At 36.8% G+C, this 25,872-nt stretch overlaps 2 protein-coding genes across 4 annotated transcripts in view; both read right to left on the bottom strand.

Annotated features, from left to right (window-relative positions):
- Positions 1–15,353: 15,353 nt before the first annotated feature.
- Positions 15,354–25,872, bottom strand: part of LOC149578403 (U-box domain-containing protein 44-like) — an 86,609-nt gene continuing 76,090 nt past the window's right edge. For all 3 annotated transcript variants that reach the window (XM_089828890.1, XM_089828884.1, XM_089828881.1), the window contains one exon: positions 15,354–17,227. In XM_089828890.1, coding sequence (XP_089685016.1) covers positions 15,669–17,227 — 1,559 coding nt within the window. In that variant the 3' untranslated portion in view covers positions 15,354–15,668. The remainder of the gene's footprint in view (positions 17,228–25,872) is intronic.
- Positions 18,418–20,096, bottom strand: LOC149578404 (uncharacterized). The gene is made up of 4 exons (XM_089828896.1): positions 20,003–20,096; positions 19,568–19,864; positions 19,055–19,453; positions 18,418–18,928 (listed from the first exon to the last, which is right to left on the bottom strand). The coding sequence occupies exons 2-4, from the start codon at positions 19,787–19,789 to the stop codon at positions 18,542–18,544; spliced, it is 1,008 nt and encodes a 335-aa protein (XP_089685022.1). The 5' UTR covers positions 19,790–19,864; positions 20,003–20,096; the 3' UTR covers positions 18,418–18,541.

The following is a 25,872-nucleotide window of genomic DNA, read 5'->3' as shown; positions in this document are numbered from 1 at the left end:
ACATCCCATCACTATGTTGGACTTGTGAAATATCAAACAAAAATAGGGTGAACCCTTCAAAACATATCTACAACATTGGACATCATTGCACTAAAGGTATCCTTCACAAATTCCTAAAATTGAGAAAATTGACATCTTTGTCAATACGCCATGTGCCCAAGCTATACTATGATCTTAGAAAATAATTGTTCACATCATTCATGACATGGTTGAGAGTCCTTATCACATTGAGGATGTGGCTATCAAAAAGGGTGATATTATTTTTAATAAAGATAATAATGGAAATGGAAATGGGAAAGAAAAACGTAAACCTTGGAGCAAAAACAAATATGTAGTCAATAATGGAGTTTTAGATGCTCCTCCAACTAAGGAATCAACCTTTAACGTATATAATACCATATATGCTACAAAACAACAAGAGACCTCAAAACCATAATCTTTTGACAAACCTAAGAGGTCCTCTAAACCAAGACACGCATATACCCCAATGGTAAAATCATATGAGGTGGTCTTGAAGACTTTTCTTGCTAATAAGCTCATTTCACCGCCTTACAATTCCCGTCCCTATGACCCACCCATCAAATCTAATTGGTGGAGGGATGATCAATATTGTAATTATCATAGAAACAAAGATCACAATATGGATAATTTCTTTAAACTTAAGGATACCATCCAAGATCTCATTGATCAAGAAAAAGTTAGCATGGATGGTTTAGTCAAAAAACTCTAATCATAAAGCTTTCAAGAAGCCCTTGCCTAAATACAAGAAAAGAGAAACATCCAAGGAAAACAAAAAGAGTAATGACACTAAGGTTAGCTATGCCTATACTAACACGGACAATGTGATTAACATGATTGATCCCCTAAGTGAAAGTGTTTACATGATGGGCCCCAAGTTCAAAGAGGAACCCAACTATGATACTGACGATGAGAAGCCTAACGTAGTCTTGAGAACATGCAACCATTAACAAAACTATAGAGATACTAGGCATAGGGTATCTCTTAAGTTGGCTAAATAATCCTCTTCACATGGTGAGACTTTAAATGTCATCATTAGGGAGAAATCTAAAGTTGTTCTCAAAATGGAAAATGATCCCAAGAATGCCTCATCTTCCAAACAAGTGGTAACCCTAGCTATATCTATTTATGACCTTGTAAGTCAATTGCAATAGACCCTGGGTCAAATTTCCATTTTTGAGTTGCTAGAGTTGCCTCCTTTGCACAAGGAGATTCTATAAAAATCCTTGTGTACTGCTAATGTCCCCATAGATATTGACGTTGAATAGTTCCAAGCTATGGTTAACCATATCTCTTCACCTCATTACCTTATATTTTTTGAAGAAGATGACAAATCTCTTAGTTATCCCCATAATCTCAATATCCATATTGAAGTTTGGATCTATCATACAAGAGTCTGAAGAGTCGTAATAGACAATGTTTTGGGGTTAAACATTGTTTCCTTCAATGTGATACACCAACTGGAAATGTCATAATTCACAATTGACCGTAGAAAGAAGATCATTATCAAAGCATATGATGAGGTTGAAAGATCTTTCAAAGGTCTAATCTACTTCCTTAGGTCATGATGAAAAGGATGTGTTCTTTCAAGTGCTAGATATCCCACTCACATACAATCTTTTTCTGGGTAGCCCACAAATTCATGAAATGCAAGTTTACTATCTATCTATCACCAATGTATCAAATTCTCACTCAATGGTGTAGAATTAATAATCCAATGGGATAATTCTATGTCTATCAACATGCTTATAGCTATAGAGTTACAATTACCTCATAATTGGCCCTCTAGTGACATTAAACCATCTCTTGCAGAATGTGAAAAGAAATTGAAAATGATGAGCATTAGGATGGGGGAGTACACTTTGGACTCCATTGTAGCACTATCAGTTTCTCCATGGTCTTATGGGAATCCCTATGAGAAAATGAAGCCTTTTTCTTCCACCATGATTAGTTTTGGCATGTTTGTCCAATCTTCAATTCCTTTAGAAGCTAAAAAAGAAGACCAAGTAGTTAGAGATTGGATTTGTAGAGAGGAAGAGGATAATCATGGGGTCGTTGTAACTACCCCCATTTATCCTAAGAGATACGGAAAGGGCTATGAATTTTTGACAAAAATGAGCTATCAAGGTCAAGGACCTTTAAATAACAACAAAAATGCTCTTGTTCAACCCCTCAATCACATTGAAGGATGGTAGAGTAAAGAAACTACAGGCTTAGGATACAGTGTTGAAAAGGACTTGCCATAGTTTTGATAGGGAAGTTCCTCCTAATAATGAATCTAAAGATGATACTCAACATTATACTACTACTTTGACATATGAAGATGACTTCACTCCTTCTACCTCCCTTCTTTGGGGATAAGATGTGCTATTTTATGACAATATTTTTGAAGCATCCACGTCTAGACAACTTGACTTTGATGAACCAAATGTTGAAGATCCTAATACTGAATGAATTAGAAGAAACATAGCTCGACTCATGGCTTGTTATCAAAGTATTGTCTCTCAGGAATATGAGTGGGAATCCCTTTCTAATGCTTCTTGTGAACTAGGTGTGGATGTGATACATGCCTATGTTATCCAACCAAATGCAATTGATGAGTCTCATGTAGGGTCAAATGGGTTGGATTCACAACTTGCCTTAGTAGACCATGCTAATGTCTCTAGTTCTCCTCCTAATTTGGACTCCTTTGGAGCTTTCTCTATAAGTTTGACCTCTCTCATCACTAGACAACTCCTACCATATCAACAATCTTGAAGCCTCCACCTCACTTTCACTTATGCACACAAATCTCATAGATTAGTCTAATCAAAATCAAAGACTAGAGCTACCATCATTCTAAAATGATTATGAGATTGTGTCACCTCAATGCAATTGAACCTATGGTTTCTTGCACCAGTGAACTAGCAGTCAATAAGACCAAAATAGACACCCAATACCTTAGTCACAACTTAAAGAGAAAAATGAAAAATAAGCTTCCAATGGCGAAAACCACCTTGTAGCAGTATCTAAACCAAAAAAAAAGTTTTAAAAAAAGACATATCCAAGGGTGAAAACCTCTTTGAGGCACTCAAGGATGATGTATTGGGTAGTCTCCCAAGCTACTTTCAGGATAGATCATCGCCATAGCCAATCAATCTTGGTATCACAGAATCTCCTAAAATCATACATGTGGCTCAATCCTTATTAGTACATGAAAAAAAAAATTCACTCTTCTTTTTTAGAAGAAGGAAAGTAATTTTTCATGAACTTTTATGGACATGCCTAGACTTTACATGGATCTTATTATGCATCATTTCTCCATAGCTCCTAGCATCAAGCCCGTTAAACAAAAATTAAGAAAGATGCATCCACATGTGGCCCTACTTGTGAAAGTTGAGTTAGAAAAAATCATAAGTGTCAAATTCATTAGAGCTATTTATTATACTAAATGGATATCAAATATCATCCCTATTTCCAAACATGATAAATCCATTTGTGTCTACACTGATTTTAGGGACTTAAATAAAGCATGCCTAAAGGATGATTTTCTACTACCAAAAATAGATATGATAGTAGACATGACTGTGGGTTATGAAATGTATTCCCTCATGGATGGCTTTTGAGGCTATAATCATATCAAAATAACTCTTAAGGATCAAGATAAAATAGCATTTACATGTGCATGGGGAACTTTTTGCTGGAATGTTATGTCTTTCAGTCTTAAAAATACAAGATCTACATATCACAACACTATGACCACAATCTTTCATGATATGATGCACAATAACATGTAAGATTATGTTGATGATACCTTAGCAAAATCTAAACAAAGAAGCACTCACTTGTCTGACCTAAGTCTGATACTAGACTGCATGGAACAACTTCAACTCAGGCCTAATCCAAAGACATGTGCTTTTGGTATCACATCTGGCAAATTGCTAGGATACATCATCTCACTTAAGGTGATAGAAGTTAATCTAGAAAAAGTGAAAGAAATTATGGAGATGCCACCTCCTTGAAATATTATCCAACTAAGGAGTCTATAAGGATTCCTTTAGTCTATTAGGAGGTTATTTTCTCAATTAGCTAATTCGTCACAACCTTTTAACAAAATATATACACAAAGGATCAACATGCATATGGAATGAAGAATGTGAGAAAATCTTGGTTCAAATCAAAGAGTACTTATCAAATACACCTATTCTCATGCCTCCAATTCAAGGGAAACCATTTATCTTATAGATCTCAACTACGAGTAATTCCCTAGGAGCTCTCTTAGCACAACATGATGAAAATGGGAAAGAAAGGGTCATATTCTATATCAACCACACATTGGTTGCTTATAAGCTTTAATTATAATAGCATTGAGAAATTTTTTCTAGATGTAGTGTTTGCATCACAAAAACTTTGTCACTACATGCTCACTTACACCACACAATTGATTGCTAAAATTGATACTCTAAAGTATCTCCTAAGTAAGGTTTCACTTATGGGTAGAATGGAAAAATGGATGATGATTCTTTTCGAAATTGACATTCAATATGTTGACCGTAAGGCCATTAAAGGACAAGCTATTGTTGATCAGCTAGCTAAATTCCACATCATAGATAATGCTCCTATGCAAATTGACTTCCTAGATGCTTCCATCATGTACATTATAGACAGAACTTGGAAGATGTTTTTTGACGGGTCATATACTCAAAATGGTGTTGGTGTTGGCGTTGGGATTCTCTTTGTTACACCTTATGGCTGCACTATCCCAAAGTCCTACAAATTTTTGTTTCCATACACAAATAATATCATTGAATATGAAGCTCCACTTAATGGAATCAAGCTAGCTCTAGAATGGAGGATAAAAGAATTGCATATCTATGGATATTCCCACTTGTCATTAATCAAGTGAACAATGACTACCAAACTAAAGATGACAAGTACAAGAAACTGGTTGATGCCTTGAGGAATTACTTCACATTTGTCACATTCCAACAAATTACTTACACAAAAAATAAAGTTGTTGATGTTATGAATACTTTGGTGTCTATCCTACAACTGCAAGAACATGAATCTCACTTTGAGTTCCTGGTGGAAGAACTATGTCATCTCGCTTATGACTCCCTCGATGACCGAGTAATTTTCACTATTGTTGGTCATGATTCCTCTCGTTATTCTACCATTTTCTCCTACTTGTGTGATCAAATCATTCTTGAAAACCTTTCACACAATGAAAAATGTCAACTCATTCACAATGCCTCTCACTACAGCCTCATCTCTTGTGACCTATATAGGAAGGGATTAGATGGAACACTCCTTAGGTGTTTGGAGATAGATGAGTGCAAAAAGGCATTAGCTGAAGTCCAAAATGACATTTGAGGGTCACATTCTAATGGCCTTGCACTTGATCAAAAATTGCTTAGGGTGGGTTACTATTGGCTGACTATGCAAATTGATGTTTTCAAATATGCTAAATCATGCAAAAAGTGTCAGTTGCATGGAAACTTGATTTATGCTCCTAGGGGTGAATTCATTCCTTCCATCACACATTGGCATTTCCAACAATGGGCCTTTGACTTGGTCGGTAAGATCCATTCAAGTTCTTCTAGCGCACATAAATTCATAATCACAGCAACTAAGTATTTTACAAAATGGGTCGAAGTTGTTCTATTTTCTACTACAATAGGTAGACATGTTGCCATATTTATACTAAATCACATCATTTGTCGCTATGGTATCCTTTTTTTTGTAGTTACTAACAATGGCGAGTAGTTTAAAAATAAGGAGTAGAGGCAACTTGGTAAAAAGTTTAAAATCAAAAAGCATTGGTCTTCAATATACTTACCCCAAGGAAATGGCCAAGTTAAGGCTTTGAAAAAAATACTATTGAATATATTGCATAGAAAAATTCACAAGTCAAGTAGGAACTAGCACCTACAGATCAATCCGGCATTATGGGCCTATAGAAAACCCATATGAACTCCCACTAGGGCTACACCATTTTCACCAATTCTATGGTTCTAAAGTCACCCTTCCTCTAGAAGTCAAGATTCCCTCTCTAGGAAATGCTTTACATGGATTAATCACTGATGAGGACCATAGGGCTATGTGAGTTCATGAGCTGGAAACCCTAGATGAGCACCAAAAGGTTGCCTTTGACCATATGTGAGCTTATCAGAAGAGAATATCTACCATTTATAATAATAAGGTCCATCCAAGTGAATTCCAAATGAGTAAACTTGTTCTTCGAGAGAACCCTAAGAACTAGCAAGACAGAGAATAGAAGGATAAGTTCAAGCCTAATTGGTTGGGTCCATACATTGTCATTGTTGCATTTAGATTTGGGGCCTATCATCTTTCTACACCTAAGGGAGAACATCTCTTTGAGCCTATCAACATTCTCCACTTGAAGAAGTTATATCCCTAAGGCTCTTTGGCTCAACTATTTGTACATTCTTTATGATCCTATAAACAAATCATATATGATGCTGAAAAAATCCTAAAAATTAGAAAATGTCTTGAAAAAAAGAGCATCCTACTGAAAACCTAGCAATAGGTGTTTCAATGTATCACCAAAATAATCAAAAAATACAAAAAAAATACGAAAAGTCCTGAAAAAATTGCCAAGTGGCGAAAACTTGGAAAAAAAAATTGCTTGAGACCCTTGCACCTATGTCTATTAGTCTTGATTTGCACTCGCTTCACTTTTTCTTGCCTAGCTTGGAATCAACTCTTATCTAGGTCTAGACGAGCACAACAATTTAGCTTATCAGGGTCTCTTTGTGCATTGGTACTTCTTTGGTAAACTTGTCTAATAGTGTTTCTCGTTACTTTCAAGATACCTTAGTTAGAGTCGAGGTTGCTTTGATATTTCTCACTATCAGATATGAGTCCTAAAGATATGGTCATGTGAATTGCACACATGCACTTGAACATTAAACTTATTGAGACTGGATTGACTTTACTTTCTTTGTGTGTTGTCTGTGATAATTTCTTTGTTGAGTGTTCCCTCCCTAATAGTCTCTCGAGGATGTCATGGACTAGAAAACTAGGGGCATGGGGCATGTTTTACTTGTTTCTTGCTTGTGGATACACTTTGTTAATCTAAAGTGTTATGAGCATGCATGCTTGTCCTACTTGACATTTTGGGTAGACAACATATCATCATTGTCTATCTTTGCAAGACAGCACTCGAGGGTTATTATGGCACTTATGCTTTGATACAAGTGTAATCTTGCTATACTAAGGGAATCTAACTACATTAGTCATCTTGACTGACATGTCTTTGATGCTTAGGTTGAATTCCCACATACCTATCTAATATAGATCATATTCATATTCTTATACTAGTCAGCATTGTATGATCTTCCCATGTCCCTAATAATACTCGATGATGAAATTAGAGTCTCAAAGTTATGTGTCCCTTGTGATTAAACCTTTTGCATACTTGTTTTCATTCTAAGGATCATTCTAGTTTAGTCTTGCATCTTGCATACGGAGAGAGCTCTCTCTTCATCTTTCACAGACACGTTAGTTAACTGCATTCATCTTTTATGACTTCCTCTTGATCATGTCTTTTGCTCCTCATCCATCATGTCCACTCAATGCTTCTTCTATACCTATCATCACAAGGCGTTAATCTCATCATCGTATCTAATCTATCCAAGTATCACATCTTCAAAACATGAGTCTACATCATAATATGAGAGATAAACACATCTACGAGAGAGATACATCCATGAGCACATAAACATAAAACATGAGCATACATGACAACATCACATGGAAACATAAGAATAAGTGCTGACACATTCATAAAATGAGCAAGAAAAGAGACACATAAACAATGCAATTAATTGAACCAAGTATCACATATTTATCATAATGAATCAAGTACATGTATAATGTGGGATCCAAAATCTGGATAGTTGTCTCAAAACTATACATTGATATACCACAAGGGCATCAAAACCTAGATCTAACCATAGACCTATGACTGGATGCCTCTCTCATGTGTGGGAGGAGGTTGTGGTGGTGGCACCTAAGTCCTATCTAGTGGTTATATTGCCCCTATTGACCTCTCGGCTCTCTTTTAATAGTCTAGTAATCCTTGTCTCAAAGGCACTACACCTCTATATACCACATAGTATTAGGCCGCTTGCACTCCATGATGCTTAGACTCTTGTTTGCCTACATCCCTCTCTCACCTCAGCTCCTCACTTCTGTGCCCACTCATCTATGAGTTGTTGATCAAAGACTACAATGGTGAGCCCTGCCTGCCAAATCTCTTCCTCCAAATCCATGATTCGTTGATCTCTTGGATCATCCCCTCCTCCAACTGGGGCAAGTGGTGCCTACCTCTCCTCCTACCTCGATTGTTGTCTCTCCACTTGTGGTCGCCTAACCAATCTCTCCTCCTCCTCCTCCCTCTCTTCCTCCTCCCCCACCTCCTCCATCTCCACTCATGACTGTGCTCTAGTCCTACTATGTGATGCACCTAAGGAGCTACCACCCCTCTCTCTCTCCTCTACACTCCCTTCTGCCTGGCCCCCCGAGGTAATGCATCTAGCACCATGAACCTCTGAATGGATATCTTTGTATCTCCCATGCATAAGTTGGATCTACCCCTGCATTTGGCACCCTTGTCTCACTATAGTCTTGTTGTCTCTTTCATAGCTTCCCTATAAGCTAGCATAGGGAGCCATCCAAGGCACTCCTCACCCCTAAACTTAGCATATGTGGTAGTCTCACTAGATAGCATATGTCATTGCTTGAATTGTCTCCACACTCGTGTGATGAACAAACACTCCACTATCTCTAAGTTTCAGCCTAATAATGGCCTACTCTAGAACATGTATTCCAACTCATCAACATCCTCTCACCATGCCTCACATAGTCTATATGGCCTCCACTCAATTCTAAGAGCTTATCAAATAGCCACTAGTAGTATGTCACATCCCTGCTATGACACTAAGGGATGAAGCTTGAATACCTATATATATAGGGATACCTACGCTCCCTTTGTTGTCCCTCAATTGGATCACTACAATATCATCCTAAGCCCATATTTGTGCCAGCACGACCCCACACTCCCATGTTTATCCCTCTCAGTAGGTGGTCTCATGGAGTTCATGATATATATCTACCAAGATCACTAGCCCCCATGCCATCGACCTCGGTTGTCCCACCAGGTCCATCACTAGTCACCCCCAGCCTGATGGGGAGTCATTCTAGCTCCTATCTATGAGTAAGGTTTGTGCAACTAGGGAGCAGACTATGCAAGCTACTAGGTGTTGATCCCCATACTCATTTATCAACCTCTCTCAACTCAAATGATTGTCTAGGATAGTGACATCAACAAACAATACATGTACCACAACCCTCCCCTTTGTCGGTGTTTAATCATAATATACCTATGACATAAGAAAACTCATGTCAGCACTCTTGAAAAACCAAAACAAAGCAAAAATGAAACATCAAAACATCCTTATCACTCTCATTGGGTCTTCGTGGCAAGGTACTCAGAACATGTGATACACATCCTCCAAAGTGATAGTTGCCACTCCAGCAGGCAGATGGAAGGTGTTATGCTCGCTATGCCACCTCTCTGCAAGTGTAGTCAAGAGGCCATGGATTTCCTAGATATGAGGCATCTGAAGAAACCACTCAAACCCCATGGTCGCACAATGACCTCTACTCATCACTCAAATGTCACACTAATCATTGTCCCACCACCTTGGAGGCCCTAATGAGAAAAGTTAGGAACACTATTTGTGCAAACAAAACCAAGTAGAAACATTTCAGTACTTGTCAAGATACATCACAACAAGATCAGAAATGCTCATACTCTACTATACAAGTGAGAAAATTGAACTACATAACACAAAACATCAAAAAAATGCTCAAAAATACACTGTACGATAATTTTTACTACAAGCGGGTGATATTTTATGTTGTTTTGTATCGTGCTATACTTTGTCAAGAATTGTGCAGTACATTTTTCTCGTGTGATATTTTGCACCATGCCATATGACATATGGGTACCCCTCGCAAGATATAGTATCTATAGTCATGTGATAATGTATTATATCGTGCGATAGTTTTTACAACTGTCGTGTGATACTTTTAATATCGCACGATATTTCATACAAAACCTATCAAAACCTACGAAAATGGCTCAAAAAATCAACAAAATGATCTAAAAAGTGCACAAAAAAAAGTGAAAACTTACCGAGGCACCATAAGTGGCAATTCGGTTATGCAATTGGTTGCGCTTGAAACGATGTTGCTCGGTCAAAATCCTTGTATGTGCCATCGCTATCTCTCTCAAAAAGGCTCAAAGATCTCAAAATCACTAAAAGACAAATTAATTTAAAATGACACTTGGACCTCATATAGTCTTTCCATCCAATTTTGAACCTATTTTTTGAAGTCCTTAGAATTGCACAAAAATTGCACCCTTGGCTAATTTCGATGTCCTAGATCCATTTTCGGGATCAAAATCAAAATCTGAGTTCTACTTGATGGTCAAAATCATGTTTTAAAATTTCTTCTTCATTTTATGCAGTTGACTACCCTTTTGAGGTCTAATCTTTGAATCTTGTCAAGGAATCATCATTCGTCAATTCTTCATCATTTTCACACTCATTTCATTTCATTTCACTTCTATATCATCCAGCTACTTGATTCGACCTAATTTTCATGCTTTCTCCTTCTTGGTCAACTCTAGTCAAACTGGGACATTCTCTCACTTCTTCAAGGTCACTCTTGTGTTTTAATCACTTATCTATTATCATGAACCTTGCTTTATCTCAATTTGTTCATATCTTGCTCATTCCTGCATCCCCTATATCTCATTCCAATTTTGATCCCGAGGAGGCAGGAATATTCTATTGTTACTACAAATTGCTTGCTTTCTATGGCTATCTATTTCTCAAGAGCAAATGCTTGACCTTTCCATTTGCTCTGAATCTGTCTACTTTGCTTGATTTTAGTACTCTTCTTGAGTTATGATATTGTCTCTCTCTCTCCTAATATTCAATATTGTCACTACCAAGTTGTACATTCAAGATTTTCTATCTCACTCTACGTTTCATTCTTTGGAATCAAATCTCTATATTTATTACTGCCTACTTGGCTTCTTCATTATTTGACGTAATGTGTTCCCAGACCGATCACACATTAGTCAAAGAGGGGCAAATATAATCACCCAAAAATGGTCATCTAGACTATTAGCCCCGTCTTAGCACTTCGGCTAAATTATTTAATTATTTGCCTAGACCAAATCTTTAAAAATTGATTTATTTGATTTTATCCTATAGTTTGACCACTATATCCTAAGTTCATATTTAATTAAAAGGAACATGTCCCCCTTTAATTAATTAAAGACCCCTTTCACCCCCTTATCATAATTGCACACATAAAGCATTTTCCCCAATTTGAAAATAATATAAAAGATTTTTTTGTCTCACATGGAGATGCAAAAGTCAACTATTTCTCATTGGTGGAAATGATATTGCACATGGATCATGCTAAAAGTCAACCCCCACCCTTGATCATACGCCTTTATATTTTTATCTCTATCATTCGTATGCCTTTAAAAGGGAGAGCTCTCTCCTTATCTAAGGATCTGAATTTGAATTATTGTGATGCTATAAGTTTTTATCTAGGTTTCTTGTAGCAATTTGTGGAGAATTCATGTCTTCTCTCTCATTCTTGCATAGCATCTTAGTCTATTTTCATAATGCATTATCTTAGTTTCTTTCATGCAATAGAATAGCTCACTTAGTTTAATTACAATGGTTTTATAACATTCTCATATTGCTAGTGTAGTTTCATCCTTTGCATTTCATTTAGCATAGTTGCATTTTGCATTGCATTCTATGGAAATTCTTTGACACTAGCATTCTTTCTCGTGTCTTAGAATCTCCCATTTCATGGTTTATTCGCAAAGGGATGCATTCCTTAGGCTTAGTTGAGATTCATATCATTGCTCATTGTATCCTTTTGCACTCCATGACTAGGGAGCTCTAGGCCAACATCCAAGCTTTTCAATCTATGAGATACCTTAGATAGAATGATCTAGAGAAGTGCACAATGTGAGTGTACAATATGACACTTATGGAGATCAAAAATAAGAAATGGTATTTTGGACGTGAGACACTATTTTTAACCTAGTTTAAGCCTATTTTGGGCAACACAAGTCACGAATGTACAACACGTGTCAATAAGTTTTGCACATGGTATTGTAAAACCACAAGTGGTTTCTAGGTTGTGAGAAGCTTATTAAAGGAGAGCTTGGGAAGGAGTTTAAGTATTGAACTTTATTTGCAAGATTGAGTGCTAAAAGGGTGGTTGTGTAGCTCCTCACAAATTGAATTAAGGTGATGTTCTTATAAGAACTTGCACTGCATGTTTGTTGTAATCTTCATTGATTTGATGATACATTATGCAGGGCTTATTGTGTGGGGTTTTTATTCCGTAAGGGTTTCAAACAATAAATCATTGTGCTATTTGTTTATTGTTATTTCATTCGTGGTCTTATTTGTCTTTTGAATTCCTTGTAATAGTTAAGTTGAAATTTGCATATTTGTCTTCTCAAGATTAGCGTAGGAAGCCATTCCACTCACATTTTCTTTCAAGTAGTATTGAAGATTGCCTTGTTTTGGTTCTAATTGTTGGGCATAGGGTTTTTTTTAGTTTATCAAGGTTTGAGTGGGAGCTTTGCAGAGTATTTCATTTATTGCAAGATAGTAAAGATGGCAAGCGCGTCGGGGAGGACTGAGCAAATGATGTGAAAACAATTGTTTTTCATGGAGATTTGGAGGAAGAAATATGACATAGCCAGAGCACTATGCGATAAAAGTCATCTTGTCTGACATTTGAAGAAATCCTTGTATGGTTTAAACCGAAGTCCTAGAATCTAGTACCAAAAGTTTGATGCATGTGTTGAGTTTGGGATTTGATCACTGTATATATTTCAAAGTTGATGGTGATCATTTTCGGGTTATTGTTTTATATGTTGATGACACGTTTATTGGCAAAGGAAAGGATTTGAATGCAAAACTAAAAAACTCAGCTTCCAACAAAGTTTGAAATGGAAAATCTTGGTATAGCAAGACACATTCTAGGGATGGAAATTATATTAGATACGCAAAACAGAAAGATTTGGCTATGCCAAAGTAAGCATGTTAGCACTATACTAAAAAGATTCAATATGCAGGATTCAAGACCATTATGTGTTCCTTGCCACAACGTGAATGAAGCTTACCAGTTCACAATAACCTACATCTTTATCAAAGATGGAAGACATGAGTTGAATATCATACCAGTTTGTTGTTGGAAGTTTGTTATATGTTGTGGTTTGCACAAGACCATATATTGCCAGAGCAGTGGGAGTTCTATCTTGTTGCATGTCTAATCTAAGAGCCCATTGGGATCTAGTAAAAGGAGTTTATAAGTACTTGTGGGGTGCCTCGAAGTACTCTATATGTTTTCATTTAACAGGAAATGAGCATTCTTTGGATATTTGAGGATATGTGGATTCAAACTAAGTTGGAGGTTTTGATAGAAGTAGATCCACCAGTGCATATGTTCACATTATTTGGTGATGCAATCAATTGGATGAGCAAGTGAAAAGTTGTGGTCACTTATCCACTGTAGAGGCAGAGTATATGACAACTACTTATGCTTGCAAGGAAGCCATTTGGCTCAAGAGGTGTTCAGATATAGAGTTCAAACGCAATGCAATGACAATTTATAATAACAATCAAAGTGCAATCACCCTAGCAAAAAACCCAACATTTCATGCTAGAACCAAGCATATCGATGTGCAATATAATTTTGTGAGAGATGATTAAGGATGGAAAGGTGAAGTTGATAAAGGTAGAAGCTATGGCGAATATTGTTGATTATTTAACGAAGTCCATGAGCACGGATAAGTTCAAATGGTGTTCAAAGCCTATGGATCTTTCAGCTCTTAGCAACTAAGTTCATGATAGTATGGATCTCTCGACTCTTGCAAGGTATTCGACAAGTTGGAGAAGGTTCAAAAAACGTGTCTCAACTTCGCTTCTATTTTCTAAATAGTTCCAAAAGCATTTGGGAAGTTTTATGCCATGTCAATACTTTGGAAAAGGTAAAATGAGTTGTCAAAAGATGCCATGTCCATATGTCCATAGTATAATATAAAAGGATCATTTTTAGATGTTATATGACACTTGTCATGGCATGATGTTCAAAAATAGGGGCTAATACTTTGGACGTGGGACACTATTTTTAATCTGGTTTAAGCTTATTTAAGACAACACAAGTCACGCATGTGCAACACGTGTCAAGAAGGTTAAACCACAAGTGATTTCCAAGTTGTGAAAGTATATAAAAAGAGGGCTTGGGGAGGAGTTTAAGTCTTGACTTGTGTTTACAATATTGGGTACTAGAAGGGTGCTTGTGAAGCTCCTCCCTGATTAAGTTGAGGTGATGCTCTTGTAATAACTTGCATTGCAAGTATGTTATAATCTCCATTGATTTGATTATACATTATGCAGGTCTTCCAATTTGGGGTTTTTCTCTCATATGCTTTTCCCCACGATAAATCATTGTTGTGTTTATTGTCATTTCATTCATGCTCTTATCTGTCTCTTGTAGTCCTTGTAATGATTAAGTTGAAATTTGCATATTCGTCTTCTCAAGATTAGTGTAGAAAGCGATCCCGCTCACCTTTGTTTCCTTATAGGTTGTGCAATTTAATAGTTGCAAATACAACTAACAAAGTTTTAACAAGAATTAAAGCCTCCTAACATCGTCAAAGCATCTAGAAATACTAAAGACACTTAAAAGCTCTACCATTAAAACTATAAGTGTATTCAAGAAACAATAATTTATAAAATCACCAAAATGAACCATAAAAATAATCACATAAGACCAACCCAATCAATGAAAATGGATAAAGATTGTCTTCAGATCATGTACGCTTGAAAGACCTATATGGTTTATCGTAAAACAATTTCACTGCAATTTTCCTAAAAATGAGTTGATGACGTAGAAGAATTTTAAACCAGAGACTGCATAAAGCCAACGTGTAGATTTGAGTGACAAAGCTTCCACCGTTGAATATGCATTACCCTTCGACATAACATTATGAAATCACTCCTTTGAATCATGTTTTACATGTGGGTTTTTAAATGAAAAAACACAAACTATTTTATTAGAAACGTGTCATTTAATATATTCCACGATATCACAACCAAATTAGACATCCAGTTTCATAAATTTCTTGACCGGGTAAGGAATAAATATAATTCAATTCCATGTAAATCAAATAATAGATAACATTTTTGCACAGAAAGCAAATACTAGAATAATTTATACAGCAAAACTAACTGTTTCTTGTACTTAAATGGGAAAAAGAATTGAATATATTCAGGACGACTCATCACACGGAAACTAGAATACATGCAAAGTAAGTTAACCACCAGCAAATTAAAATCAAAAGCTGCCTTCTTATATTCTACTTTATGCTCCAACTTTGACAAATTTGGGTATGGAAACACCCCTCTACCATGTGCTGCCAGGAGAAATAATTAGTATATATCCCATAACAGATGTCTTTTCCAGCACTGACCCCTTTTCCATATGCTGCAAATCACTACAATAGTACAATCTTAAATGCCAAAAACTTAACCGATTTTGTGAAAAACCCCAGAAAAGTTTGGAATTTTGTTCAGATGTTTCAAGGCCTTTTCTGCAACTTGCCGAGAATTGTAATTACCATAACGGAAGGCATCAACCAATGCTGTGTGTACATTAGCATCAGTCGAAATGGTGCGAGCAAGATCACCACTGCGGAGTATTCTTTCAACAGTCCATACTGCCCGCTGCCTGAGCACCTCTGTCTTATGTTCTTGTAGAATATCCAGTATAGGTTGTATTGCGTCTGCTTGATCCAAAATCTGAACCCCGCGTTCTATATCACATGAATCACTCACAAGAGTACATATTGCTGCAAGAGATGCTTCAACAACAGATAAATTTGCGTGATCAAGACATGCTACCAACCTAGTTACCGCTTTTGCTTCAAGAAGGCAAAAGGTGTTTTTAGATGAGCAAATTCCACGATGAACAGGGCAAAGACCAGTTGGCTTAGGTGGGGGGAATAAGCAATCACAAAACCCACCTTTAGAAACAGCCGGAAATTCTGACAAAGAATTGGTTTGGGCTGAGAGATTTTCAAGTGCGACAGCAGACAGTCTCTGTACTTCATCAAGGCCATTTGTTTGAAGTAAATCTGTAAACAAAGATGTCAAATTATATTGCTTAGCAAGAGCAAGGACCACATCTTCTTCAAGCAAAAATGTAAACCTTGCCAAGACACCAACTAGCCCCTCCAAGTATGGAGTGAGGAAGCGGCTCCCTCTAGTTTCTCCGTGTCGCACCTCATGAATTCTACTCACTACAACAGGGAAAGCTCCTTCATCAAGAAGTGAATGTGTCAGAATAGCATCCATTACTGGAAGATTTGCCAACAAGCTTGCTGCAGCTGCATGTTCCTCGGTTAATCCATTTGCTCCCATGATTCGGAGTAGAGTGCTGAGCTGGCCAGTAGTCACACGCAAACCATCTGCAAGTTCCTGGCCCATATGAGGGCAGAGCCGTTGAAGAAGCTTCACTGATGCAATTCGCAGATCTTTTTGTGGTGCTTCAATAAATTGAATGAGATTTATAGTGGCTCCAGCGCTTTTAATCGCAGTGACTACATTAAGAACGGCTTCTGGAGAGCTAGAGAGGCCTACAAGCACTTGCAGCAGCTTTGCTTCAATTGCAGGCCCAGTATTACTAATCAGATGTAGTAAATTATGAATGATATTTTCTGAAACAAGTGTGTGTCCGTCAGCATCAATTGGAACTGCCTCATATTCAAAACCAGAGCTAACAACATTTGCCAGGATTGCTGCAGAGACCTCCTTCATCTTTATTGGCAGTTGATTTGCACCCACAGTAAAAAGATCCTGGATAAGAGGTGGAAGAATACCAGCTTCAATTAGTTTTCTCCCATTTACATCATACGAGGAAATCTGGTTTAAAGCCTTCAAAACAGATTCCCTTGCTAGCAATTTACCACTTCCCATTATCTTCACCAATGTTTTAGTAGCCATTTCTGCTACAAGCACCTTTCCTTCATTACTAAGGACTATTTCACCAAGGTAATTTGCCATCTCCAGCTGCACCTCTTCCGAGCCTGCAACACACCAAAACCACAGTAAACACCAATAATTATTAACAAAGCTGCCAATATCTTTCAATTACACACTTTAAATGTAACACTGAATTATAATTGTTTAAAGTAAAGATCACATGACATTCAACTTGGCATTCAGCAAAAAATTGTTAAACTGTCCAGCTCTAATAGAAATTGTGAGAAAAGTCCTTAAGGAAAGCAATAATATAAGTTTCTGAATCAGGAATGGTAATGGGAATGGGAATGGTTATAGACAACCAAAATTGGACAGACTTGCGAATTCAAATTGAATGCACTAATTATTCTGCTATTAATCAAGGTTGCATAGGTACTCATACCTACACCCCTAGTGCTCATACCCAAGTACCAAGGTACATGTATCCCAAGTACCGGATACTCGGTGGAGAGTATAACAGCTAAGGACCTTGATTAATTCTGATTTTTTTTTCGGTTTTTTGTTTTTGTATCAGCTTGTTGTTTATCAAGCTTAATTCAATACCTAATCAGTTTGAAACTTTGATACTCATTAACAATAAACTTTATCACTGTTCAAGACAGAAGTTTATCATTTGCAATATGTCATTGGCATATGATTTAGGATCTTCTTGTTCATGTTTAAAGTCTGCATTCTTTGTTATGCATCTAATCATTTATCATATATTATTATTGCAAACATATGGCAAATCTGAATCTGAAAACAATACATTACATTTGCAAACTTTACCACTGTTCTTGTTTTGGAAAACCATTGTAATTACTCATGATTTCAGATTTTCTATAAATATAAAAGTATAATTTTTTAATAGAGTTTGACATACCCAAGTACCTCTGTCCCCTACCATGAAAAATCTAAGTTGCCGATTCGGGTTCGGGGACGGGTTCGGGTTCGGGGTTCGGTTCATGGGTTCGAGCAATTTTTTTTTCCCCATTTGGGTGCGTGGGTGGTTTCGTCAGTATATATATATATATATATATGCAAAAAAAATAAAAACTCACATAGTTGTAAAAGTAAAACTAAGTCATTCCATAGTATGAATATATCAATGTTACTTGATTATTGATCAATGCCAAATGTCAAAGATAAACATTAAATACTCACTCATTAATCTATGCCAATGTTGTAAATAAAATCATACATTGAATTACTAAAATGCAAAATGGAATTTCAAAACATACACTACTTCATCAGATTGATAGATAATAAATTATGACTTAATAAAGTTTGAAACTGTGAAACATAGTGATAAATCATAAATGACTCAATGAGTCAATGACAAATGTTTAAACATAGTTTATCAAAGATGCAAATGCCCTTCAAGGGTCAAATGTGTCATCAAAATATGAGGGATCAATGGCTTCATCCTCATTTATATCATTGACATTTTCCACATCATTGGAATCCAAACTGGTTCCACTAGCCCCAGATGCAACCACATCCTCCTCCTCGTCCTCCTCAACATCTAGCAAGGCAATTCTAGATATATCTTGGATAGTCATATCCAAGTTAGAAGTCTCAGGTAGTACATCCCACAACTTCTCTGGTCCCTTCTTATATCCTGGATCCTTGCGTGATAAGAGGCGCCAGTTGTTGTGAATAAATACCAAGTCCTCTGCTTTCTTCGAACCCAACCGGTTACGCTTCACTGAGTGGATAAAGGAGTATGTACTCCAATTCTGCTCAGCAGCAGAAGAGCTCGCAACCTAGAGAGACAACCAACAAATTTTTAAAAATTAGCTGAATAATTTTACAATACAATAGGAATTTACGAGTGCTAATTCGACAAGCTAAGTGGCCATAAGAAAAAGAAAAAAAACTTAAATACATACTTGTGAAAAGATCTTAATGGCAAGAGGTTGGAGGTACATGTAACTTTCCCTATGTAAGTACCACCATCCAATGGCATCCAATCTACTTTGGTCATTGATTGCATCAGGCTCTACATTTTTGCTTGAGACAAAATCAACAAACTCTCTCCTAACATTTGATGCCACATCAGGATCACTAAAGAGCTTGTTAAGTGCCCTCTTATACCCAGCAGCAACTTCAGGATCTCTATATGGTGCCACTCTACCAAGAATAGCAAGTATCTCAATGCTATAATATCTAAGAGAAAGTGCATATGCCAGGAGGTGTAAAGGTGTAGTCATCTTGTTCCAACGATGTAGAACAATTTTCTTCACCTTAGTATACAAGGTATCAGGATCCTGCTCTCTCCTCTGAATGACCTGGGATGTCAAATGATGTACATGTAAGTTATCTTGATGTAGTGTTAATTAAAATCAAAAATCAAAATCTCTCAATAAACAAGGATAAAGTATTGTATAAAAATTTAAACTTACTGATTTCATTCTTTCTAGCATTGAGTCCATGGCATCATATATGTTCCCCAAACAAGGCTCATCCGTGTCGAAATACCGAAGCATAGACATGATGGGCTCAGTGAGTTCTAATGCATATTCCACCCTATTCCAAAAATTATCACTCAAGATCAAATCCTTTACAGTTTTGGCCTTTTCTGTATCAGCTTGCTTCCATCCACCCCATTTGTTGCTAATAACCATTTGACCCAATGCCTCTTTCACCCTCACAAGTCATCTAAGGACGATTGTGTGTGAAGCAAACCTTGTTTCAGCAACCTATTACCATGTTAATTCAAATTGTAAGTTAATATGATAAGTTGATAATACAAAAATTTAAGAATATGTATTAAATTTTGTAAAGTACGACACAAAAATTAAAATGATAAATGAAGCTAAATAAAGTTTAAAATTTACCTTCAATAATTCCAAGCAGGAGAAAGTTCTGAAAATTGCTTGTGACATATGGTGGTTTGTCACAAACATTTGGATCTGCTCACCCTCCTCATACACATTTTTCATCCATTCAATTTGGCTGCCCATTGTTTTCATCACCAAATTCAAGGTGTGGACAATGCATGGTGTCCAAAAGATATGCTCATATCGTGCTTCTACCAAAGCACCTGCAGCCTTACAAACTTTAGCATTGTCCGTTATTATTTGGACAACATTGTCAACTCCCACGGACTCTATGGATTCAATGAGAAGTTGGGCAATAAAATTTGCATCCTTTACTTGCCCTTCACAATCAACCGCCTTCAAAAACATTGCCCCCTTGGGGCAAACAGCAATCACATTTATTAATGGATGGTTTTTGCAATCTTTCCATCCATTAGAGACAATGCTCACCCCCGTTTGGATCCAAGAATCTCTTATTGGTTTGAGGAGGTTTTCTACATTCTTTCTCTCCTTATGCAATATGGTGGTTATCAACTTTTCATATCCAAGGGATTGGTAACCATGAGGTGCATCATTTATTGCTTTTACCATCTCTCTCCAATAAGGGGATCTCACTAGATTGAATGAAACACCATTTGTAATGAGCCAACGCCCAACCTTTATGTCAGCAATTTCTCTCTTGTCATTTTCAAATGCCGTATCTAATGGGCCTCTCTTGCAGGATGGGTGTGTTTCTATTTCATCTTCATCCATAGATGGGGTAGGTAGGAAGGGATGTGGTTTACTAATTGTTTGAGAGGGTGGTGTTGGTGGTATTTGCTTTGACTTATCTTTTTTTGCCTTTAACACTAACCTATCAGCCTCTTATTGTTCTTTTAACATGCCTTCTATTTGAGGAGCCGGCAACCCTTTTTTACCTCCCTCTTGGGGCCCCTCACACATAGAAATCCCTTGACCTGGTGGACCTATCAAATGATGTTTAACCCGGAAATAGGAGCTTCTATATTGGTTTTGGCAAAAATTGCATTTCCATATATACCCTCCCCCACCAGCACATTGCTCAATTCTTGTTGTATACTTCAACAAAGGAGAGCCTTTATCAATTTTAAATCTTTGGGATCCCACCCCACCCACTGAACCCTGACTACTCATTCTTGGATTCTTGCAATCTATTAAAACAAATTTAAAAAAATATTTCAAAACTTATACAAAACTTGATAAAAATTTAGAACAATAAATATAAAAAATTTTAAAAACTAAAATAACTATGAAAGAAGCAAAAGGAAGGATCAAATGCATACCTAGAACACTCAACACTGATCATTTGAAGGATTTGAGACTCCACAAACAATCTCTACAACCTTCTCTTGAAACTTGCAAAATGGCCACACCAAAATGAGAGAGCAAAATGACAAAACAAATGAGAGATTAGATGAATGAAATGCATCTAATAGGCCTTACTTTAGGGTTTGGCAAAAAAAATAATGAAAAACACATAATTTTAATGCTTTTTTGGGCCACTTTTTGGCCCCACCTGCCGCAAGTCCACCCGGATTCACCCGGGTCCACTACGGGTCCGGGCAGGGTCCGCATTTTGGCTTGCGGGTCCTCGAGCGGACCCTACCCGGACCCGTAGCGGACCCGGGCTCGAATCCGGACCCAGACCAGAGCTCCAGGGTGCAAATCTGGTAACATAGTGAAAAATAGCTATACCTATCCCTATACCAGTATCTCGATTACCCCCGTCCTTGTACAACCTTGCTATTAATTAAGGGTTCTTAAAACATCAATTAATCATCTCATTCCGTCTAAATATTGAATCTTTGTATCATTTAATCATTCCCTAATATTAATTAAATAATTAAGTTTATTTAATTAATTGATCATTATGGGTTAATTAAATTCAATTTCCAATTTCTCATAATTTAAAAAACTATCATTATCATTATTTATTTGAGTTAGCGAATTTATTCGTCTTTTTCCATCTTAATTTCTCCCAATTTCAACTTCTATCAATTTTTCATTAATTTCAACTAATTTCATCTCTCTAATTTGACTGAATTTTTTATTCAATTAAATCTTCTTAAAAACTAAAAAAATCAAATTTGTGAGGAATTAAGAAATCAAAAAATTAGAAAATCCTCAAAAACTGAAAAATTGATTTTTCTGAAAATTGAAAAATCATAAAAATATCTGAAACTTTAAATTTTCAATTTTTTGAAACTGTCTCTTCAAAAATTGAAATCATCTTCATATTTTATCCATCTTTTTAAGTTTAAAATTGGAAACTTACAAATTATTTCTCGTCTCTTTCATCCTCGTCTGTCAAACATGATTTTCCCAAAATTGATCTTCAACTATTTGTGAATTTCGTGAAAATCTATATAAACAACTGTCTCTCCCCACATTTTCATGACACTCTCATATCAAATCTGTCAGTTTTGCTATCATATGTTTTATCACATTTCTCAGAGTTTGAATCAAGGTGTTGCCCGATTCCCAACTAAGTGCAAGATCTCATACGAACGAAGAGAAACAATAGAGGCTTGAAGCGATCTCTTGGTTTACATGTTTAGTTATTTGTTAATTTTCAATTGGTTATGTTTTCATTTCTGTTGTTTGTAGGGTTAAATGGATTTGTTAGTTTTAGCATTTTGATAAATCGGTGCTACTAACAAGTTAGTTTGAGTCTTGCAGATTTTATCCCTATGACAAGGCGTATGTGGGTATGAAACACTGGTACGGCATAATATTTTGTAGGGGGTTGGGTACATTCATACAAAAATATGTATGTATGCATGTTTATGTTTTCCTTAAAAATAGAATTAAGTTTAGAATATCATATATCTAGATTCTATAAATATGCTAAACAAAACCATTACAAATTTCAAATTTTGAAACATATCATTCTACTTAAATTCAGGTTTCTGTATCAAAACATGCCAGAATCTCATGAAAGATAAGTTCAGAGTTTGCTAATCAGCAGTCTAGGTCTAAAAAATATCTAAAAGATCAAACTAGAATCATTAAACATTTCAGCATTTAAAAACAAAAATCCCAGATGTGTACCCGCAGGAGATTCCTTTCAGAATATGGTTCGGGTATGTTTCGTACCCGGAAATGCCTGGAAAAGTCCCACGATTCAGCAACTTAGGCAATAATGAATAGAACAGGTATTGCTTCTGAAGTTAGCGCATCAGCTACTTTTCATGCAAAAAAGTAGATCTCAGCACACATATAGACAGAATCCTGATGACAGTTTCAGTTATTAACACAAAAATTTATAAATGTAAGGAATTAACCTGATAACTTTTGCCAAGGCATTGAAGAAGGAAATGGGCGATTTACAATCTTGTAAGCTATCTACAGCAATCTCTACAATTTGGTAGCAACCAAATGCACCATAAGGCAGCTAATTTGAAATTTGTGATTCAACATAAGGGACAGACCAAGTGGGTACAACAGTTCAGAGGACCTTAGTATTGCTTAAACATCTGATTTACATAGTTAGATTTCTACATCATAAAGCCAAATACAGTCGTATTCCTGATGATGGCAACCCAATTCACTTAGCCTCAAGGAATTGAATTCTGTTCCTGCACTATCAATCCATTGAAAAGTGGATTACCAAGTGAAAGTGATGAAAATGAGAGTGCATTATTGCTATACTCTTGTCAGAAATGTTTCCACAAAGACATAAACATGCTTAAAAGTTAAAAGGAGACAAACGAAAATCACTCAACCAAAAGAAAAGACTCATGGAACCACTGACCAAATGAAATTTATTTCCACACCCAAAGCCAAGAACCAAGACACTATTTTTGCATAAGATAAGATAATATAAGATAATGATATTAATGTCCAACAAAAGACCAAAAGAGGTCTATGGGACTGAAAAGATTGCAACAGTGAAGCAAACCCCAGCAGGAGCATACAAAGATGTCCAAACAAAACAAAACAAAAACAGCCAAAGAAATAACAATAAAGAACAGAGACCAAGAAAGCGCTAGGAGTCTTTCTTGGGCGAGAAGAAATTGTCACTGAATGAAACAAATGCCAATGCAAAGAGGCACTGCCCCGTCTCTGTCCACTCCCAGACGAGCGTCGCTGGTGCAAGTAGTCAGAACGGGATCTGACACATCTAAAAAGCCCATTAGCCTGAACAGAGCTGGAAGACCTTTTCACACCACGCAAAGGGGATAATGGTGTAAAGAAGGCAGTAATGAGCTGAGTAGATGAGTGCCGGTGGGGAAGCAGTCTCTGGATCGTGCTATCACGCAGCGTGGTGGCCTCATGAATATAAAGAGCAAGACATCTCTGATCATAGTAGCTGAAAAAGTCATGGAGAGAAAAGCATTCCCTGAACAAACAAAAGAATCTCCCTCTAATCTCATAATTGATGGGAGTGGGACAACGAAAAAGCAAATGAGCCTCATTCTCCACCTCCCCTAAAGTACAGAGCATACAAATCTGCTCCCCACAATCAATATGATGATCAGTCTGAGCTCGAAAACGGTGGGAACCAACTCTGAAAGAACCTAAAGAGATCCACAAAGCATGAGACCATTGTCATGAAAGATAGCTATGACGGGCAATGATCCCATCAAAAATCTCTAAAAAGTGCTCTGCATAAAAAGACATACACGGACGCAGTCCGCCAGGAGGGTTAACCCAGGTAGTAGTAATGTAAAATCTATAGATATCAAGACGGGCATACTCATTTAACTCCTGACGAGAAAGGAGAAGATGAGTAGGGGCATCCAAAGAGAACTGAAAAGGAGGGAGATGATCCATGTCCATCCTGATCGAACTCAGCAGAGAAGAAACCTGCGCATACCAACGACACGCGCGAGAACCAGACTGCGCATATTAAATTTCAAATTCTGGCAACTGGGCTTGCTCAAACGACTGACAGTCAAAGATTGTGCAGAAAAATATATTAAGAGTTGTAAAGAACGTGAAAATAGAGAAAAACATTCTGAGTCACAAGCAAGTCTCAGTACCAACAGCTGAACTGAAGCTAAGATAAGAAAGTAAACCATTAAATCTAATTAAGACTGTCAATCCCTGGGATCAGCCTATCAGTCTTGGCTGTTGATTTAGGTAGTCATGGGTTTGATTCCTGATTTGCCTACGGAGTGGATGACAGTCAATTGCACACCACCCAAGAAGTTATGGAAGGGGCTCTTCTTGTAAATAGCAATGCTCCCGGTTGCTGTGCTAAATCTAGATTCCTCTAGATCAAAAAAACAACTTATTAAGACTGATAAGAAGGAGATATTTTCCACAGCAAGTCAAATTGTGATATTGCTATCAGGATTCAACTGTGTAGTTTTTTAGTAAAACTCATTGGCTGTCACAGAGGCAATATTAGACTGAAGAATGCCTCGAGTTGCTGATAATCTGATCCTTATTAGTACGTTTACCACTATTCATGCTGCAACCTAGAAGCCAGTTTCTAAGATCAGCCATATCAGCTCAGTGAACCTCATCACAGTCAGAGCGAATGACACATACAACACAAACCTGAGTGGAATCTCAATCAATGAACTTATTTCCTAATCCCTGAGTGGCCTAGTCATTGCCCATACTAACAGAATTTGAGGTTGGCTTGGAGGATATAAACAACTTTGACTGTTTTGAGTTTTGAAACAGAAGACCAAATAAGACTGGGTCTATGGCAGGAGGGGCATTTAGTAGAAAATTAAAATAAGAGAAATTAAATTCAAGACAGTCTTTTGCCAGTGTTGTGCTATCCACAATTATATGAAAAAATGAACCATGCTGATTCATCATTTCATCTTCTTCTCCTTTGTGCATCTTAATACCTTGATTTCACCAGAATCTGTAATTATTTTAGCCAAGGGCCAATCAAGTTGACAATGTCT

This window comes from Cupressus sempervirens, chromosome 1, assembly GCF_028749045.1.
Source record: "Cupressus sempervirens isolate cs-2001-9-10 chromosome 1, ASM2874904v1, whole genome shotgun sequence".
In the NCBI taxonomy this organism is placed as follows: Eukaryota; Viridiplantae; Streptophyta; class Pinopsida; order Cupressales; family Cupressaceae; genus Cupressus; species Cupressus sempervirens.
The sequence above is the reverse complement of the archived record's forward strand: the minus strand, read 5'-3'. Positions and strand labels throughout refer to the sequence as shown.

Excerpts from the sequence above, each read along its gene's own strand:
- LOC149578404 (XM_089828896.1), bottom strand. The coding sequence starts at position 19,789 with ATGGTTATTAGCAACAAATGGGGTGGATGGAAGCAAGCTGATACAGAA. Across the intron at positions 19,454-19,567 it reads TGCTAGAAAGAATGAAATCA|GTCATTCAGAGGAGAGAGCA; the intron begins GTAAGTTTAAAT and ends TTGACATCCCAG. Across the intron at positions 18,929-19,054 it reads CCATTAAGATCTTTTCACAA|GTTGCGAGCTCTTCTGCTGC; the intron begins GTATGTATTTAA and ends TTGTCTCTCTAG.